Source organism: Lissotriton vulgaris, chromosome 7 (assembly GCF_964263255.1).
Source record: "Lissotriton vulgaris chromosome 7, aLisVul1.2, whole genome shotgun sequence".
Lineage (NCBI taxonomy): Eukaryota > Metazoa > Chordata > Amphibia > Caudata > Salamandridae > Lissotriton > Lissotriton vulgaris.
The window spans coordinates 63,505,665-63,524,069 of NC_141695.1; the positions used below are offsets into that span (position 1 = coordinate 63,505,665).

Consider the following 18,405-nt stretch of genomic DNA (forward strand, 5'->3'; position numbering starts at 1 on the left):
TTACCGTGGAAAGCATAGCTTCCAGGAGAAGTCGTCTACCGGTGGTGACTAAATCATTGCCCCCCAAATGTACTATGACTATGGACGGCGGTGACCTCATCCGCTCTAACAAACCCTCAAAGAATGCTTGAAACTGGTCAATACAGAGACCGCCCCTTCCGTAGAAGGACACTCTGTACCCGTATTCCCCAGGTACATGAATCATATCACCTGCTTTGAATACGTCTGCGGCCCGTCTCACGTATGAGTGGCCTACGACCCACACCTCCTTTCTCTCAGCCGGTGATGTGTGACCGCTGGCCTGGTGTTGGGTCAACTGCACAGTCCGCCCTGCCGCGTAGGCTTGCGCAACTGAAAACAAACAAAAGACAAGAAGCGTGAGTACATGATTACAGCTTCACAACATGTGCAATCGCACGTACCTCTTATAACAATTGGAGGACCAACGCCCCACACGTTTCACTTGTTCTACATTAAGACCCCTGGCTGTTGCTTCAGTGGCAGCCCCTATACGAAAGGAATGGGTCCCAAATTCACCCGGGTCCAAGCCCGCTGCGGCAATGGCCATTGCAAGCACCCGCTGAAACTGAAACCTCGTCAGCGGGGTGGCGTCTATATGCCTCAACAATGTCCCCCCCCATGATGCCACCCTTCGTGCTAGGTAATCTTCTAAGCACTGTACCGGACACATGGAGGACTCGGGGATCCTGCGAATGATCGTGCAGTCCCCCCTCCCATCTTGGTCAGTCTTGGACCTGAGAAAGGAGACAACCATCGCATCACCCCTGATCTGAACATGTTCCCTGCACAAGCCCCCCGACACATCCTGTTTGTTTCTTGCAACTAGCTCACTAACTCTCATAGCCCCGTGAAATGCCAGCGTAAATGCAGTCCGGAACAAACAGGTCTCGAAAGGGGACGAGCATGTGCTAGGGAGTGTGGCCAGTAACTGGGACAATCTATCAAAACCTATTGGTCGTCTTATGTCCACTCTGCGACCCTCTAGACGTTGCCACCCACGCAGCGCTTTCTGTACTGTAAAAGACGCTGTTGGGTCCAGGATGCCATGGGCCCTGGCAACAAAGGAAATGGCGGCACGATGCCTTTAAGCCGTAGCCACCGATTTCCCAGCCCTACGTAAGGACATCAGAAAAAGTACTACCCACTCTTCCTGACCCCAAAGTCCCCCTCTCTCTGCCCCTAAAAAGGCTAAATAGGCCTGAAACGCCCCTTCATATGCCTTCCTTGTCCTGGGTGCTAGACTCTCTCCCACGAGGTGATGAAGTTCGGGGCACCGAGAGACCAGAGAGCTTCGGGGAAGGGTGCCGGCTCTGGGTCCGCTGAAGGAAGGAAACCCGAGAAAGCCTGCATGTGAAAACGAGACAGTGCATCAGCAGCCTGATTCAACACCCCTGGGACATGTTTTGCTCTGAATATCACGTTCAGTTGCATGCACAGTAGGACAATTTCCTTAAGCAGCCTCAAAATCAATTTACAACGGGCTGCCTGACTATTGATGCATTCTACCACGGTCATGTTGTCGGACCAGAACACCACAGAATGATCTCTGAACCCTTCTGGCCAGGTTCTCAGGGCCACCAGAATGGGAAATAGTTCCAGGAAGGCAATATTACTCGTCAGCCCTTTTTCGTGCCACCATAGGGGCCACCTTTGTGCCGACCATTTTGTGCCAAATATGGCGCCAAAGCCTATGCTCCCTGCTGAATCTGTCCATAGCCCAAGCTCTTCGGAGGACACGGCTGGCTTGTTCCAGACGACTCGGCCATTGAAGTCCGCCAGAAATGCTAACCAAATCCGCATGTCCTGGCGGACCTCGGCCGATAACCTCGTGCGATGATGACTCTCTTTTAGGCCAACCATCGCTTGGGCAATTGAGCGGGAAAAGGGGCGAGCCATTGGGATCACCCTCAAGGCAAAGTTCAACTTTCCCACTAATTGTTGCAACTGCTGTAGTGTAACCTTGGATACATGTAAACATACTTGGAGGGCTGCCCTGAATTTCAAGATTTTGTTAGCTGGTAAACGGAAACACCCCTCCCTTGAGTCCAACTCGATCCCCAAAAACTCGAGGCGAGTCGTGGGACCCATAGTTTTACCCGGTGCCAATGGTACGCCAAAATGACCCATCAACACACGGAATTCAGCTAAGGCCTGTGCACATGCGGGATTTCCGGCGGGGCCAAGGAACAAAAAGTCGTCAAGGTAATGCATTACATTTCGGAAACCCGTTTTCTTAGTGAACACCCATTGCAAAAAAGTACTGAATTGCTCAAAGTAAGCACATGATATAGAGCAACCCATTGGCATACACCTATCCATGTAGAATGACCCCTGGAACCCGAATCCCAGCAGACGTTGATCGTCTGGGTGTACCGGGAGCAACCGGAACGCTGACTCGATGTCTGATTTTGCCATCAGCGTCCCGGGCCCCAGGCGATTCAAGATGGCTACTGCCTCATCAAACGATGCGTATCGCACCGAACAAACTTCTGGATCAATTGCGTCGTTCACCGAAAGACCATGGGGAGCAGACAGATTATGGATCAAACGAAACTCACCCGGGTCCTTCTTGGGGACCACCCCTAACGGAGAACAAACGAAATCTGGTACCGGGGGTACACTAAACGGGCCGGCGACCCGACCCCGGCTAACCTCTTTCTGGATTTTTTCTTGCACTACAGATGTATGTTGTAAAACGGAAAGCTGATTTTTGCACATCCCTACACCCTGAAAGTCCCCTACCGGGATGCGGAAACCATGTGTAAAACCGTTCCGCAGCACCCCGGCAGAAGTCCGATCCGGGTAGTTGCTGAGCCAGGGAATCATTGCCAGGGTATCAATCGGGGTTGGTAAAGGCGCCCCTCGGCCTAACTTAGACCTGTTTGGCGCCTCCCTTACCCCCATTCTCACTCGTTCTGGCTCTACACGATGACTCAGGATGGGATGATCCACACATACTACATTCGTGTTTGAATTTACACGACCCCGGTGGCCTAGTACACTTCCCCTTGTTGAAATTAAAACAGAAACCCTTTCTCCCTGTATTGCCCGCGGGCCTCGACTGGTCGTCGGTGCTCGTACTTGGTCGAAAGGGCGTCCCCACATTTTGGCGGGAGTAATCAACAACATTGCTCCCGACCAATGGCATTCTTAACATTCCCGATTCCTTCATTTTATCCCATGTCAGAGAATCGTAACAATCCCAAGTCAAACTCTTGTTATGTTCCTTTTCCTTCCTGAACAGATTGTCGTAACAAAACCAATGGTTACCTTGATACGTTGTCGAGTAACCCATAATCCGTGATTGATAAACGGGAAACTCTGGGAGCAACTCGGGCCTACGTTCCCCCAAAATCGATGTAAAAATACCCCATGCATTGCCCCAATTGCCAATGTTCTCATTTACCTTAAAGGCGGCCATTTTTGCGCGCCAAACACTCGGATGCATTAAGTCCTTCTGACTTTTCACATGCTCCACATCATAATGATCAACAAGCAAGGAAAAAATATTCACGTATTCCCCTGCCCAGATCTTTTCCTTTATGGCTAAAGGCACATGTTGTCCCAATCTCTCTCTACGAGAGGGTGCTGATTCGTCCCTTGCAATCGGCAATGGCCGCTTACCTGAACTGGACGCAGCTTCTGCCGCTTGCGGCTTGTCTATCCCCGCCAACGGCGCAGCCACTCTCGCTGCCTCTCTCTTCTCCCGAAGCCCTTTTATCAGCGCCTGTGCCTCGGCAGCCGTGGCGCCATCACTACTATCCCCCAACCAAGCTGCTAGCTGTGCTGCCAGCTCGGGGGGCATATCTCCCTTGGACGTCGGGGTGACGACAACGGGGATCGGATTCCCCTCTATTGGAACTGGGGTCGGCGCCTCGAGCGGTGCAGGGGGAACCGGGATGTCTCCACCGGCTGGAACCTTTCTCGGCCTCTTCGGTCTCCCTCCAGCCGGCGCAGGGCCCGAACCCTCCTCCCCGTCTCGCTCTGCCAACCGTTTCTTTATGTCTGCCATATCTTTGAAAAGTGCCCGCACCATCTGGTCGGTCGACATTTTCTTTGCGACTTTCTTTGGCATCTCACCGACGAAGTATCTAGAAGACAAAGAAAAAAGATCAAAACACTCAAAATTGGCTCTTCGTTCTGTCCCGAGCTCACGTGTAGCGAGGAGGTGCAGCTTCGGAGCACAAGAACAAGAGGACGTCTTCTGGTCTTGCGTCTCTTTTTATCCGTCTTCAGGGCGGGCGTAAACCCGCCCCTGCCCGTCCCGGGGGCGGGGCTGGTTACGTCGGTGTCTAGGCCAGCCCACTCTAGAGCGGGAAAAAGCGCGCCCCGGCTACGCCGCTTCGGGCATACCAGCCGAGACGCGCCTCCCGCCAAAAATGGCTTCCCGGGGGGATCGAGGCACTCCGCCATACGTTCGGGGGGACCGAGTGGTCGCCCCTTTCCAGAAGTGATAGAAAAATGTTTTTTCCTTGTTTCATGGTCTATGGATAACAACAGTCGTGCAAGATAGAGGGATTTCGTTCATTCAATACTTGTACTGTAGAAGTTGAAGTTATGGGAAGTGTATTATTTGGTAGTGTCTGGACGCAGATTCGGTGGGAATAATTAGATCAACAAAACCAGAAATATCTAGATTCTTATACTAGCCACATTGAGCTGATGCTAAGATTAGTATAATTATCAAAACTCCATCACAGACCAATTAAGTCATATTGACATCAGTATACTTGTATGTCTAAAAGTGAGTAACCATCTTATTTGTACATGTTCATTCGAGGAATCTAGATCTTTATCCTCATTTATTTATTTGCAAAGTTTTATATAGCGCTGGCTAGACCCGGAGGTATCAGAGTGCTTTACATGAGGACCAGCAAGTTACAGGATACATAGTTATAACAGTTGAATCAGCAAGTTACAGGTTACATAGTTACAACCGTTTGAATCAAAGAATCACAGAGGGAGGGGGAGTGAAGGAGACACGAACGGGGAGAAGAGGAAAACAATGTCAGATGACCAGTGAGTAGGTGACTATCAAGGGACCAGACTCCTCTGTAGCTGCAAAGGACAGCTCCACCGGGCATCGGGCAAGGCTAATGTTGTCACCGTTGTTTTTTATGCATCTATTGGACAATTAGATGGAACGAACATCCTGAGCACGGATCACATAAGATCCTGTGCCATATTCCTTAACACTATGGCTGCTAAGGCAATTCCCCTCCTGTGCTGGGAATTGCCATTTTGCTGGTGTCATGACGAGCTCAGCTCGTCATCAGCACAGCTCCAGGCTACCTCATGACGAGCTGAGCTCGTCATGAGCATGGAAGGGGTTAAATATTGTCCAAGTGCAACATCAAAAATTTCTCATTGAGGGTCCCATAGGATGTTTATTCATCATTTAATAGATTGTTTATTACTGATCTATTAGACCTATCCCGAAAGCGGTAACATTGGGCTTCCATTGAAAGCTTTTGCCTGAATGCTCTTTCTATGACCTACAGAGTGAACTGGCAGGGGTTTGCCCTTTGGACTGGGAAGTAGCAGTGTGCACATCATACAGGGAGTTAACTCCCATGGAATGATACAGATTAAACTCTTTCGTAGAGTTTGTAAGTCTCAAAGTTTTCTTAAATTACCTCTTCTTTCTCTCCTGCTCAGGGATATAGGAGGAATTAAGATCCCTCACAACTGTGTAGACCTTCTTTCCCTAGAATATGGGTAACCCTCTGAGCATGACTAAACAGGCTGGGACTATACATAAGTCACTGATCTTGAAGCTTGGTTAAGAAGAAGACGTTTTTCTGTTGAGATACTTTTTTCTCTTTTTTTGATGACACTATTGGAGTGAAGACTGAAGGTAGAGACGTTTCTTTTCACAAGAAAGTCATCTTCTATTTTCTTTTAACTTTCTAACAAACCATGGAGCACTATGAATTCAAGTTCTTTGTAAAAATTATAACTGTGGTGCATCCCATGATACGATTGTGTCTCAATATTTCAGATTTTCCTTTTACCTCCCTTCATGTTTAAATTGGGTGGTCCTGAAGAAAGTGGCCCTAAAGTAATACTGTGCCACCAAATCAATATGTTGGTATGTTAGGGAGTGTTCAAGTGGGGTCATCATTTGGGGGATTTGTGACAATGATATGATGAAATTACTGTTTGCAATAAGAATATCACGCACATGTTGATGTATTCCAATTGATGAAATTGTAAAGAAAGATAAAATGTGTAATGATTTGGTCATCTTTTTTGTATATGAATATAAATGAAATGAAAAAAGTATGAAATATTTTAATAATAAAAAGAATATAATAAAAAGACACTGATGTTGGAGTTTGTATTATGGATAGCTCGTAGCGCTGGTGTCAGCCTTTTCTAAAGCAATATAGGTCATGTGGGAGGTTTCTTGTGTTTTTTCTCTGGTTATTTCCCCCCTTCTACCAGACCTGCAAGTAACTTTTAGGGATTAATTTAATTTAATGAAGGTGGTCAGACCATGGCACCAGATGTCAGACAGAACGCCACTGACAGGCCATCGGTGGTGGTCCGTCAGACATCATAATCAGGCATTAAGTTGGAAAATCTCTAGGGTAACCATTACCATCCAGTATGGTTGACACAAGATAGTTAAGACAGCATCCTCGCTGAAGGGAGTGCATGAGCACTGCCCACCAGACAGTCAAGTATTCAGAAGTTCTCCTTGGTGTTGTGGCAAAAATAGACCATGCGGTTGGACCAGGAGAAACAGATGGCAAGCATGCTTCATACTTCTGCCCTGGATCTGCCATTTCCCGGGGATCTAGGAAAATGACAGCTGTTGTGTGATCTCTATGCCCAAGGACTTGCCCTGCTATCACAGTAGGGGGAGTCGGTATGCCAAGGGTATTGTCACCTATGCCAATGCCACGTAGGCAAGATGTGGCTAGCCATGGTCCCAGTCTGTCACAGACTTGTCATGGATACAAAAAACACATTTTAAGCAGTTTAGTGATGTGACTGCTGTGTGTTGAGCTGGGAAATCCTCTACTGCAGTCTACATTTCCTGAGAATTGTGATATTCCTTTACAACCATTCACACATTTTTACTAAATATCAGCATTCTGCAAGGTAAGTGCTAATTTAACAAAGAAAATCTGTTTGTATATTGATGTTAGTATGTTCTCACCATGAGTTGAATAGGTGTGGATGTCAGGTAGCCGGCTATCTCGTTTGTTAGCAAGAATGCTCATCTGTGACTCAGCCAAACATCCTGCACATTTTTACTATTTTCTAAGTATGGGCAAAATTTGCAAATTCACGTTTCGCGAATTCGCGGGAAAGGGAAAAAAAATCTGCGAGTTCACGAATTTGCCCGCGAACTTGCGGATTTTTTTGCCATTTGCACAAATATGTGACCACGTGTGCTGTAACTTTGCCAGCGCGCCAAAAGGCGCTGAGGTCCCTTGAGTGAGCTGGCCATTATAGTGGGGACCGGCGGGAAGACGTTTCATACTGCTAGTGTGTGGTGGACGGGGCCAAACGGATAGGGCTTCTATGCGAGTTCACAAACATCTTGTTGATGAAGGGTCAGAGACCGAGCAGAGCAGCAGATGAGGAGAAAGCAGCCTCCTGGTCACAGGAGCTTCACGGAGATGGCACTCGGGAAACTCATGGATGCAAAAATAAGTTTGGCACATGACCCCAGAATCATTCAGATGTCCAAGATAGCTCTGCTGCGTGTGTTGATACAAAGCCATTCTGATCCTGCTCAGTGGGTTCAGGTGCATGCAGCTGCTGCTGCTGGACAATGTCCCATCTCATACTAAACTGCCCCGTACAGGAATATGCTGGCACTAGGCAGTAGGGTGCATTTGCATGCGGGTGCTGCAAGCCTGGTACATGCGCATACCGGTGCCAGGGGGGACACATGTTTATTGGTGCTGTGTAGCAAGTTATGACTTTACATTTTGACTGCACCAGACAGTGGTACCACCTACACGGATCAGGAGCATCCAGGCACCAGACTTCATGGTGCATGAGCATAATGGTGCTATGTGGTACAGGTATACATGTACTGGGGGCAGGGAGGCACTAAGCACAATCTGTGCGCACACCCAGAGGGCTCCCAGGTAATTGAGCACAAATGAGTTTCACACGAAGAGTGCTCGGGGGCAGTTCAGCTGCACAGGAACTCACACCCACTGGGCCCTGGGGCAGTTCAGTAGCGCAGGGGCTCACAACCCCTGGGCAGCTCAGCAGCACGGGGGCTCACACCCACAGGGCTCCCGGGCAGTTTAGCAGCACCACCCTCTGGTTCACCACTGCCACCCTCTGGTTCATCACCGCCACCCTCTGGTTCACCATTGCCACCCTCTGGTTCACCACTTTCACCCTCTGGTTCATCACTGTCACCCTCTGGTTCATCACTGCCATCCTTTGGTTCATCACAGCATCCTCTGGTTCACCACTGCCATCCTCTGGTTCACCACTGCCACCCTCTGGTTCACCACTGCTTCACCACTGCCACACTCTGTTTCATCACTGTCACCCTCTGGTTCACCACTGCCACCCTCTGGTTCATCACTGCCACCCTCTGGCTCACCACTGCCACCCTCTGGTTCACCACTGTCACCCTCTGGTTCATCACTGTCACCCTCTGGTTCATCACTGCCATCCTCTGGTTCATCACAGCATCCTCTGGTTCACCACTGACACCCTACGGTTCATCACAGCACCCTCTGTTTCACCACTGCCACCCTCTGGTTCATCACTGTCACCCTCTAGTTCATCACTGTCACCCTCTGGTTCATCACAACACCCTCTGGTTCACCAATGCCACCCTCTGGTTCATCACTGTCTCCCTCTGGTTCATCACTGCCACCCTTTGGTTCACCACTGCCATCCTCTGGTTGATCACTGTCACCCTCTCGTTCATCACTGTCACCCTCTGGTTCATCACAGCACCCTCTGGTTCACCACTGCCACCCTCTGGTTCATCACTGCCACCCTCTGGTTCATCACATCACCCTCTGGTTCACCACTGCCACCCTCTGGTTCACCACTGCTTCACCACTGCCACACTCTGGTTCATCACTGTCACCCTCTGGTTCACCACTGCCACCCTCTGGTTCATCACTGCCACCCTCTGGCTCACCACTGCCACCCTCTGGTTCATCAAAACACCCTCTGGTTCACCAATGCCACCCTCTGGTTCATCACTGTCACCATCTGGTTCATCACTGCCACCCTTTGGTTCACCACTGCCATCCTCTGGTTGATCACTGTCACCCTCTCGTTCATCACTGTCACCCTCTGGTTCATCACAGCACCCTCTGGTTCACCACTGCCACCCTCTGGTTCATCACTGCCACCCTCTGGTTCATCACATCACCCTCTGGTTCACCACTGCCACCCTCTGGTTCACCACTGCTTCACCACTGCCACACTCTGGTTCATCACTGTCACCCTCTGGTTCACCACTGTCACCCTCTGGTTCATCACTGCCACCCTCTGGTTCATCACAGCACCCTCTGGTTCATCACTGCCACCCTCTGGTTCATCACAGCACCCTCTGGTTCACCACTGCCACCCTCCGGTTCATCACTGCCACCCTCTGGTTCATCACAGCACCCTCTGGTTCACCACTACCACCCTCTGGTTCATCACTGTCACCCTCTGGTTCACCAATGCCACCCTCTGGTTCATCACTGTCACCCTCAGGTTCATCACTGCCACCCTTTGGTTCACCACTGCCATCCTCTGGTCCCATCTCATACTAAACTGCCCCGTACAGGAATATGCTGGCACTAGGCAGTAGGGTGCAGTGGCATGCGGGTGCTGCAAGCCTGGTACATGCGCATACCGGTGCCAGGGGGGACACATGTTTATTGGTGCTGTGTAGCAAGTTATGACTTTACATTTTGACTGCACCAGACAGTGGTACCACCTACACGGATCAGGAGCATCCAGGCACCAGACTTCATGGTGCATGAGCATAATGGTGCTATGTGGTACAGGTATACATGTACTGGGGGCAGGGAGGCACTAAGCACAATCTGTGCGCACACCCAGAGGGCTCCCAGGTAATTGAGCACAAATGAGTTTCACACGAAGAGTGCTCGGGGGCAGTTCAGCTGCACAGGAACTCACACCCACTGGGCCCTGGGGCAGTTCAGTAGCGCAGGGGCTCACAACCCCTGGGCAGCTCAGCAGCACGGGGGCTCACACCCACAGGGCTCCCGGGCAGTTTAGCAGCACCACCCTCTGGTTCACCACTGCCACCCTCTGGTTCATCACCGCCACCCTCTGGTTCACCATTGCCACCCTCTGGTTCACCACTTTCACCCTCTGGTTCATCACTGTCACCCTCTGGTTCATCACTGCCATCCTTTGGTTCATCACAGCATCCTCTGGTTCACCACTGCCATCCTCTGGTTCACCACTGCCACCCTCTGGTTCACCACTGCTTCACCACTGCCACACTCTGTTTCATCACTGTCACCCTCTGGTTCACCACTGCCACCCTCTGGTTCATAACTGCCACCCTCTGGCTCACCACTGCCACCCTCTGGTTCACCACTGTCACCCTCTGGTTCATCACTGTCACCCTCTGGTTCATCACTGCCATCCTCTGGTTCATCACAGCATCCTCTGGTTCACCACTGACACCCTACGGTTCATCACAGCACCCTCTGTTTCACCACTGCCACCCTCTGGTTCATCACTGTCACCCTCTAGTTCATCACTGTCACCCTCTGGTTCATCACAACACCCTCTGGTTCACCAATGCCACCCTCTGGTTCATCACTGTCTCCCTCTGGTTCATCACTGCCACCCTTTGGTTCACCACTGCCATCCTCTGGTTGATCACTGTCACCCTCTCGTTCATCACTGTCACCCTCTGGTTCATCACAGCACCCTCTGGTTCACCACTGCCACCCTCTGGTTCATCACTGCCACCCTCTGGTTCATCACATCACCCTCTGGTTCACCACTGCCACCCTCTGGTTCACCACTGCTTCACCACTGCCACACTCTGGTTCATCACTGTCACCCTCTGGTTCACCACTGCCACCCTCTGGTTCATCACTGCCACCCTCTGGCTCACCACTGCCACCCTCTGGTTCATCAAAACACCCTCTGGTTCACCAATGCCACCCTCTGGTTCATCACTGTCACCATCTGGTTCATCACTGCCACCCTTTGGTTCACCACTGCCATCCTCTGGTTGATCACTGTCACCCTCTCGTTCATCACTGTCACCCTCTGGTTCATCACAGCACCCTCTGGTTCACCACTGCCACCCTCTGGTTCATCACTGCCACCCTCTGGTTCATCACATCACCCTCTGGTTCACCACTGCCACCCTCTGGTTCACCACTGCTTCACCACTGCCACACTCTGGTTCATCACTGTCACCCTCTGGTTCACCACTGTCACCCTCTGGTTCATCACTGTCACCCTCTGGTTCATCACTGTCACCCTCTGGTTCATCACTGCCACCCTCTGGTTCATCACAGCACCCTCTGGTTCACCACTGCCACCCTCCGGTTCATCACTGCCACCCTCTGGTTCATCACAGCACCCTCTGGTTCACCACTACCACCCTCTGGTTCATCACTGTCACCCTCTGGTTCACCAATGCCACCCTCTGGTTCATCACTGTCACCCTCAGGTTCATCACTGCCACCCTTTGGTTCACCACTGCCATCCTCTGGTTGATCACTGTCACCCTCTCGTTCATCACTGTCACCCTCTGGTTCATCACAGCACCCTCTGGTTCACCACTGCCACCCTCTGGTTCATCACTGTCACCTTCTGGTTCATCACTGTCACCCTCTGGTTCATCACAGCACCCTCTAGTTTACCATTGCTTCACCACTGCCGCACTCTGGTTCATCACTGTCACCCTCTGGTTCATCACTGCCACCCTCTGGTTCATCACAGCACCTTGTGGTTCCACACTGCTTCACCATTGCCACCCTCTGGTTCATCAATGTCACCCTCTGGTTCATCACTGCCACCCTCTGGTTCATCACAGCACCCTCTGGTTCACCACTGCCATCCTCTGGTTCATTACTGCGACCCTCTGGTTCATCACTGCCACCCTCTGGTTTACCACTGCCACCCTCTGGTTCATCACTGCCATCCTCTGGTTCACCACTGCCACCCTTTGTTTCACCACTGCCACCCTCTGGTTCACCACTGCCACCCTCTGGTTCACCACTGCCACCCTCTGGTTCACCACTGCACCTTCTGGTTCATCACAGCACCCTCTGGTTCACCACTGTAGATTATGTGGCGAAAGCACACCTTCCCAGCCAGCCTCAACCGAGACAAATTAATTTGGGGCTGGTTAATGTGTTACTGAATTTGAGCTTCAAGTCAGGCACCTGCTTAGTTATCTGTAAGTGCTTCCTGTGGCAGTTTAATTTTTGTGACAGGAGCCATATTTGTAACTATTCTCTGATCCTGCTTCAAGGGTCAGAGCAGGGTTAGAGAATAGTTGCAACAACTCTGGAGGTGCCTCAGGAAGCACTTACAGGGTTACAGCAGTTCCCCAATTTGAAGTTAATTTCTTTGTAACCATTTTGTAAATGGTTTCAAAGAAAGTAGCTTCAACTTGGGCACCTGCTGTAACCCTGTAAGTGCTTCCTGGGGGAAAAATGTGTCCCGCTTGCGAATTCACTGATTTTTCTGCAATTTCGCGCGATTCGCGGATAGCGAAATCGCAGAAAATCCGCAAAATCCATGAGCTGAACGGATTTTAGGCCCATGCTTACTATTTTCATAATTCCTTCCAAAGAAAAGGTTGTTGTGTTCTCTTCTGTGGAAGCAAGAAGCAATAGATTAAATGCCATGTGAACTAAGGACCAGATTCAAATAAATCAATTTGCATCAGTCAAAATGAAGGTGATCTGGGTAGAGTATCAGTAACATTGTCATGATTCATTGAGCAGACCTTCTGGATGTGCAAGACATCCCACACCTCGCCTTTTAACGACAGTCTGCGAGGAACACAACCAAAGTCAAATCAAAGCAAAATCAAATCAAATCCATACATCAGCAACAACTGAAGCGGCAACAATGTTTGTCAATCTTCTGGAATTGGTGCTCAATGGAATCTTCTGTTTGATGGGACTGTTGGGGAACACATTCATTGTTTCCTTGAATATAATTAACTGGATCAACACTACGAATGAGTTGAACGTCAGTGATTGCATCGTCTCCAGTCTTGGAGTCACCAACATTTTTCTTAACTGTGTTTCTTTTGCAGGCACTGTCTTATATTGCCACTGGCGGGAGATATTTATTCTTTACGGAGTTTCCACATTTTATTTTACGCTAATATTCTTTCTGGGTGGCTGCAACCTCTGGTTAGGCGTGGGCGGAAAATCCGTTCCGCTCGCGGATTTTGCGGATTTTCGGGAAATCCGCAATCCGCGAGATTTGCGAATTTCCCGCAAAATCCGCAAATCCGCGAGCAGCGGATTTTGCTCGCACTGCTCGCACTGTTAGCGTGAGTTCGCGCCCCGCGAATAAGTGCGAAATTGCAGAAATACGATCTTGGCAAAACTGAAAGTAACTACTTACCAGGTTCAAAAGTTCAGGCACATCATTAGTAGCCATTTCCTGTAGGGCTTCCTGAGGGGCCCCTCCAGAGTTCAGTTGCCAGTTGAAACTATTATGTGACCCTGCTCTGAACCTCAGAATAGTTACACATATGCCACAAAGGTCCTGAATTACAGCTAAGGGAGACAAGCAGGAGCCAGGCTGGAAGTTAAAATCCATTAATCAGCCCCTAATTCATTATTGTCAGTTGGGGCAGGGTAGGTGTTGTAACTAATTTTGCAACAATGAAAGCACTTAGCAAGTGCAAAAGATCACTAATCAGGGCGCACTAAGGAAGCAGGTGCCAGCTAAAAAAATATTCTGTGACACATTAATCAGCCCCAAATTAATTCAGGTCACTTGAGGCAGGGAAGGTGTGCTTTGCTTTGCCGAAAATAATGTACACTGGACAACCAGAGGGTGTAGTGATGAAACAGAGGGTGGCATGGGTGGGCCAGAGGGTGGCATGAGTAGTCAGAGAGTGGCAGTGGTGACAGAGAGTGGCAGTGATGAAGAAGAGTGTCCCAAACAGGCTGGACACGTAGAAACAACAAGTTCGCAAAACTTGCGACCCGACAGGTAAGTTCGCAAATTGCGAAATTGTAAAAACCCTCGCGAACTGGCAGAAACACGGGCGAACACAAAAAAAAAAAAATCCGCAAATTCGCGGGAATTCGCGGATTTTGCGGATTGCGAATCCGCAAATCCGCAAAATTCGCGGATTGCCAATCCGCAAAATCCGCTCATGCTTACCTCTGGTCTGTCACTTGGCTCTGTTTCTATTACTGCATGAAAATTGTAAACTTTAATCACCCATTGTTCATCTGGATGAAGGTGAGATTTCCAAAGATGGTGCCCTGGCTACTCATGGGATCTTTGTTCGTCTCATTGACCATCAGCATACCCGTTGCTCTTGATATCCATCTCAAAGCAGAAGGTAACCCGCTGTCTAATCTTTCAGACAATGGCACCCAGACTGGTTTGCAACTGGAGTATGAACAACTCCATGTCTTCATTATACCAAGCCTTATTGCATCAGTGGCCTTTATAATTTTCTTTTTCTCTGCTGCGGCGATCATTGCCTCCCTATACAGACACATGAGGCGAATGGTGGAGAATGCAGACAGCTTTCGGAGCGCAAGACTCGATGCTCACCTGGGTGCAATGAAGACTGTGACTATGCTATTGATCCTCTGTATCTCATATTACCTGGCACAGTGTCTTCTATTTCTAAAAGAGTTAGATAAAGAGAGTACAATGCATTTAACTTGTGAGCTTGTTATCTCTGCCTTCCCTACTCTCAGCTCCATAATTCTGATTCTTGGAAATCCCAGTTTGAAAAAGAAGCTAACAAGTTCAGTTTGTCATGCTATATGGTGTGGGCACGAAGAGGCCCGGCATGCTTCCTAAACTGGTATCATGCAAGTAGATTTTCTTGGGATTTTAAAAGTATATTTAATCTGTAAAGATTGTCTGAGCCACTTTCTTTACAGAGCTATGGCTCATGAATTTAAGGGGTGGGTGTTATTCCGGTCCACAGGGGGGTAGATGTTATCAGTTAAATAGATTCTCTGGCATATGAGGGATGCATGACAACTTCTTTGCAGCTATGAAGCAAGGATATCTGTATATATTAATCCAACAAAATAAATCTCCTAAAGCCTTAAAGACACAATGTTGCCTCCTCTTCCTGCTATCCCTTGCACTGGCTACTTTGAGAGAGAGAATGCCTGGGCTAATAAGGCACAGATAAACTAAAATAAAGTAACTTTATACTGTCACTGCATTTATTACATCATGCTACTTTTAGTTTAGAATATTCCTGTATAGGAGTTGTGGCACTATCATTGATATCTTAATTCTAATTAAATATGACATTTTAGTTGATGCTTATTTTGCAGACAAGCAGACTTTAGAAAAGGGTCTCTATAGAAAAGGTACATCAGTCAACAATGCTCTACACTCAACATCACAACACACTTGAAAACTAAACATATTATCTCTAAAGAGTGATGCTCCTAGCAGAAACAAATGTTAGTCAAAAAGATGACTTGCAAAAGGAAGAGGGTGTGTTGTTAAGGTGAGTGTTCCAATGTGCTCAAGGCCGAATCTTGTTTGAGTCCTACACTATTCAACATATATGTGGCCCCTCTGGCCTTATGTTATGATATTTGAAGAGCTTTCAATGGTCTGGCTCTGTCCACTGAGAAGGTTCTGTCGCCATGCCTGACCGTACTGATTTAGAGTACTCCAAGGAGGGCATATTCCTTGTGTATATTGTGTTATCTTGGCTGTGATGAATTTCAAGTTTAACCGAATATGACTTTGTCAGCGTTTCCCATGACATGAAAAAGTATTCTACTTTGCATTGTTCATGGGTTCAATGAGTAGAAGATGGGAGTGATGTGGTCTTTTCCAGAAATACTTATTATCAGTAATGCTACCACATTCTGAAACAACTGCACTTGATGTAGTGTTTTGTAGGGTGCCTCTAGGCTTATGGTGCTCCCATCACCTAACATTGAATGTATATAAGGGCATTTATCACACAAGTAGGACATTGTGGTTGTGCATGTGACAGCACTCTATTCATTGTTCATGATGGAGCAACAATGCCCACTCTGAATGATAAATTATATAATGTCAGGATATCATTAAGGAAAAATGGGCGTGGAACCCTCATGATATTGGAAGGAGCCTAGTCTCTTCAATTGGAGAACCCAAGGTTCCGTGTGTGATGGTCCAAAAGTGGTGCACGTGTTCACAAATGAGCCTCTAAGGATATCAGATTTACTATTGTGGCAATAATTGATTTGATTATACATGTTTACTATATTATCTTCAATAAACATTGCATGCTCTGCACACAAAATCATCAATTATCTTGCAAACTTTATTAGTCAAATGAGGAACATTGCTGATATGGTATGAAAAGTTGGCACCTTACGCAATTAATATTGCGGTATTTCCAGCAGGATAGAGCAGTGGAGCCGAACACAGCCACACTTTCAACTATGCTGTGCTCTCTCCTCTCTCCTCACATTAAGGACTTATCACCTCTACATTGTGACTGCAGCGAGTTCGGAGCCAGGGCAGGGATATCAGGAAATCTTTCACACTTCAAAGAAACATTCTAGTAGCTTCTCCCACCTCTCTGAAGGAAGGGCACCAGTTATAAAAATAGGACCCTCAGACCTCTACTTCAACACACTACTGGACCTGCTGAAGACTCTCAGAGGACTGCCTGCTGCGGTGACCTGCTGTGCATTCTGCAAGACTGTTACCGTTCCGGAAAGGACTTCTTTGCTGTCTGAAGCCTGTCTTGAAGCCTCAGAGGCCATCCTTCTATTGAGCATCTTCACCTGAACCAAAGGCTCCTGAAGTGACACCAAGGGCTAGTTTTCTGTCCTTCTGTTCTGAGCCACATGGACACAAAAGGCTCCCACCATCTTGAACCGCACCTGGACCCATCATGACTCCTGACTCCTGAACCCCCAAGTAGTGTCCCACCAGTACTGGACACTTGCTAGTGGTGCTAAAGTTGTCTAGATGGGCAAAAACCGAAACTGAATATTGAGAAAACTTTGGCCAAAAACTGCTCTGAGAGGCAAAAGGAGACAGGGCCTGTCAGCTCACCTATCCGGCTGAGGTGCATCCCAAGTTGAATTGACTTTGCATTTTCTCCCACTGCGTTCTTTTCCACAGCAGCAAATCCTGTTTAGCAGTTCCTCGCAAAAGGGGTATCCCAGCTCCTGGAACTGTCTTTAGCTACAGCCTCCTGCTTCATCTCGCTGGAGATTTTCAACGTCCAAAAAAGAGACTAAGTCCAACATTAGAAATATTCACTGCAGATTCGACCCAAGGCTCCCGCAACAAAGTACTCTTCTAGGATAACACATGCAGCCTTGCCCCACTGAACTTTGCCTTCCCAGAACATGTTTCTTAACAATTCTTCTAAGTCTGAAGGTAAGCTCTGACCGGGCTCAATCCACATTTTGTATTCGAACTGCGCTCCATCGTGGTAAGCCATATATTTTTACTCTTGCGCAACTAAATGGTCACGGTTATTGCTTTTATATTTTAGGAACTCGTTTTTACTACAAACTTTTATAAATTCATAACTCTGATTCTACTGATTGAATTGTTGTCGTTTTGCTGTCCAATCATTCGGTAAAATGTACTCTATTTCTCTAAATTGGTGTGGGATTTTTCTTGTCTTGTGTTTTCAATGTATTACTGTTTGTGTGCCGCATTAAAACTTTACACATTGTATCTAAGTTAAACATGACTGCTTTTTGTGCCAAGCTACCCAGGGTTAAGCACAGGTTAATGTTGTGACTTTTTGTGGTTTACCCTGCTAGGAATAGTGCCTGTTGCTTGACCATGGCTCACAAATTAGTAAACCAACAGCCCCATTTCTCACATCCTCTTTAGTGTTATTTGTGAATAATGCTTCCGAAGGTACATACTGGAACAAAGAGATGAAAGGAACCCATAAAATATTCTCAGCCATTGGTGATTGCTTCAGTCACATTGAAGACCATTGTTTTCAACCCACTAGGCCACTCTAGACTGAGTCCTGCAATATGCAAATCAGTCTTGTTTCTGTGTTCTGAGAACTGTCTTAGCCCAAACTACAAGGCCAGGTCCCATCAAGACGGGAGCACAAGCAAACACAGCGTAGGTCTCATTGCTAAGGTATTGCTTGAGATCTTTGGCATTACGAGAACTGGACCCACATCTGTACACACCTGTCACAAATAGGACATCTACTGCAGCAAAGAACAAGGC

At 48.2% G+C, this 18,405-nt stretch overlaps 1 protein-coding gene across 1 annotated transcript in view; it reads left to right on the plus strand.

The window, feature by feature from the left end:
* The window catches only part of LOC147700731 (taste receptor type 2 member 7-like), a 39,824-nt gene extending 24,800 nt beyond the window's left edge, over positions 1-15,024 (plus strand). Inside the window, exon 3 of the mRNA XM_086929201.1 lies at positions 14,449-15,024. Within this exon, the coding sequence (XP_086785327.1) occupies positions 14,449-15,024 (576 nt within the window). The remainder of the gene's footprint in view (positions 1-14,448) is intronic.
* Positions 15,025-18,405: the final 3,381 nt, after the last annotated feature.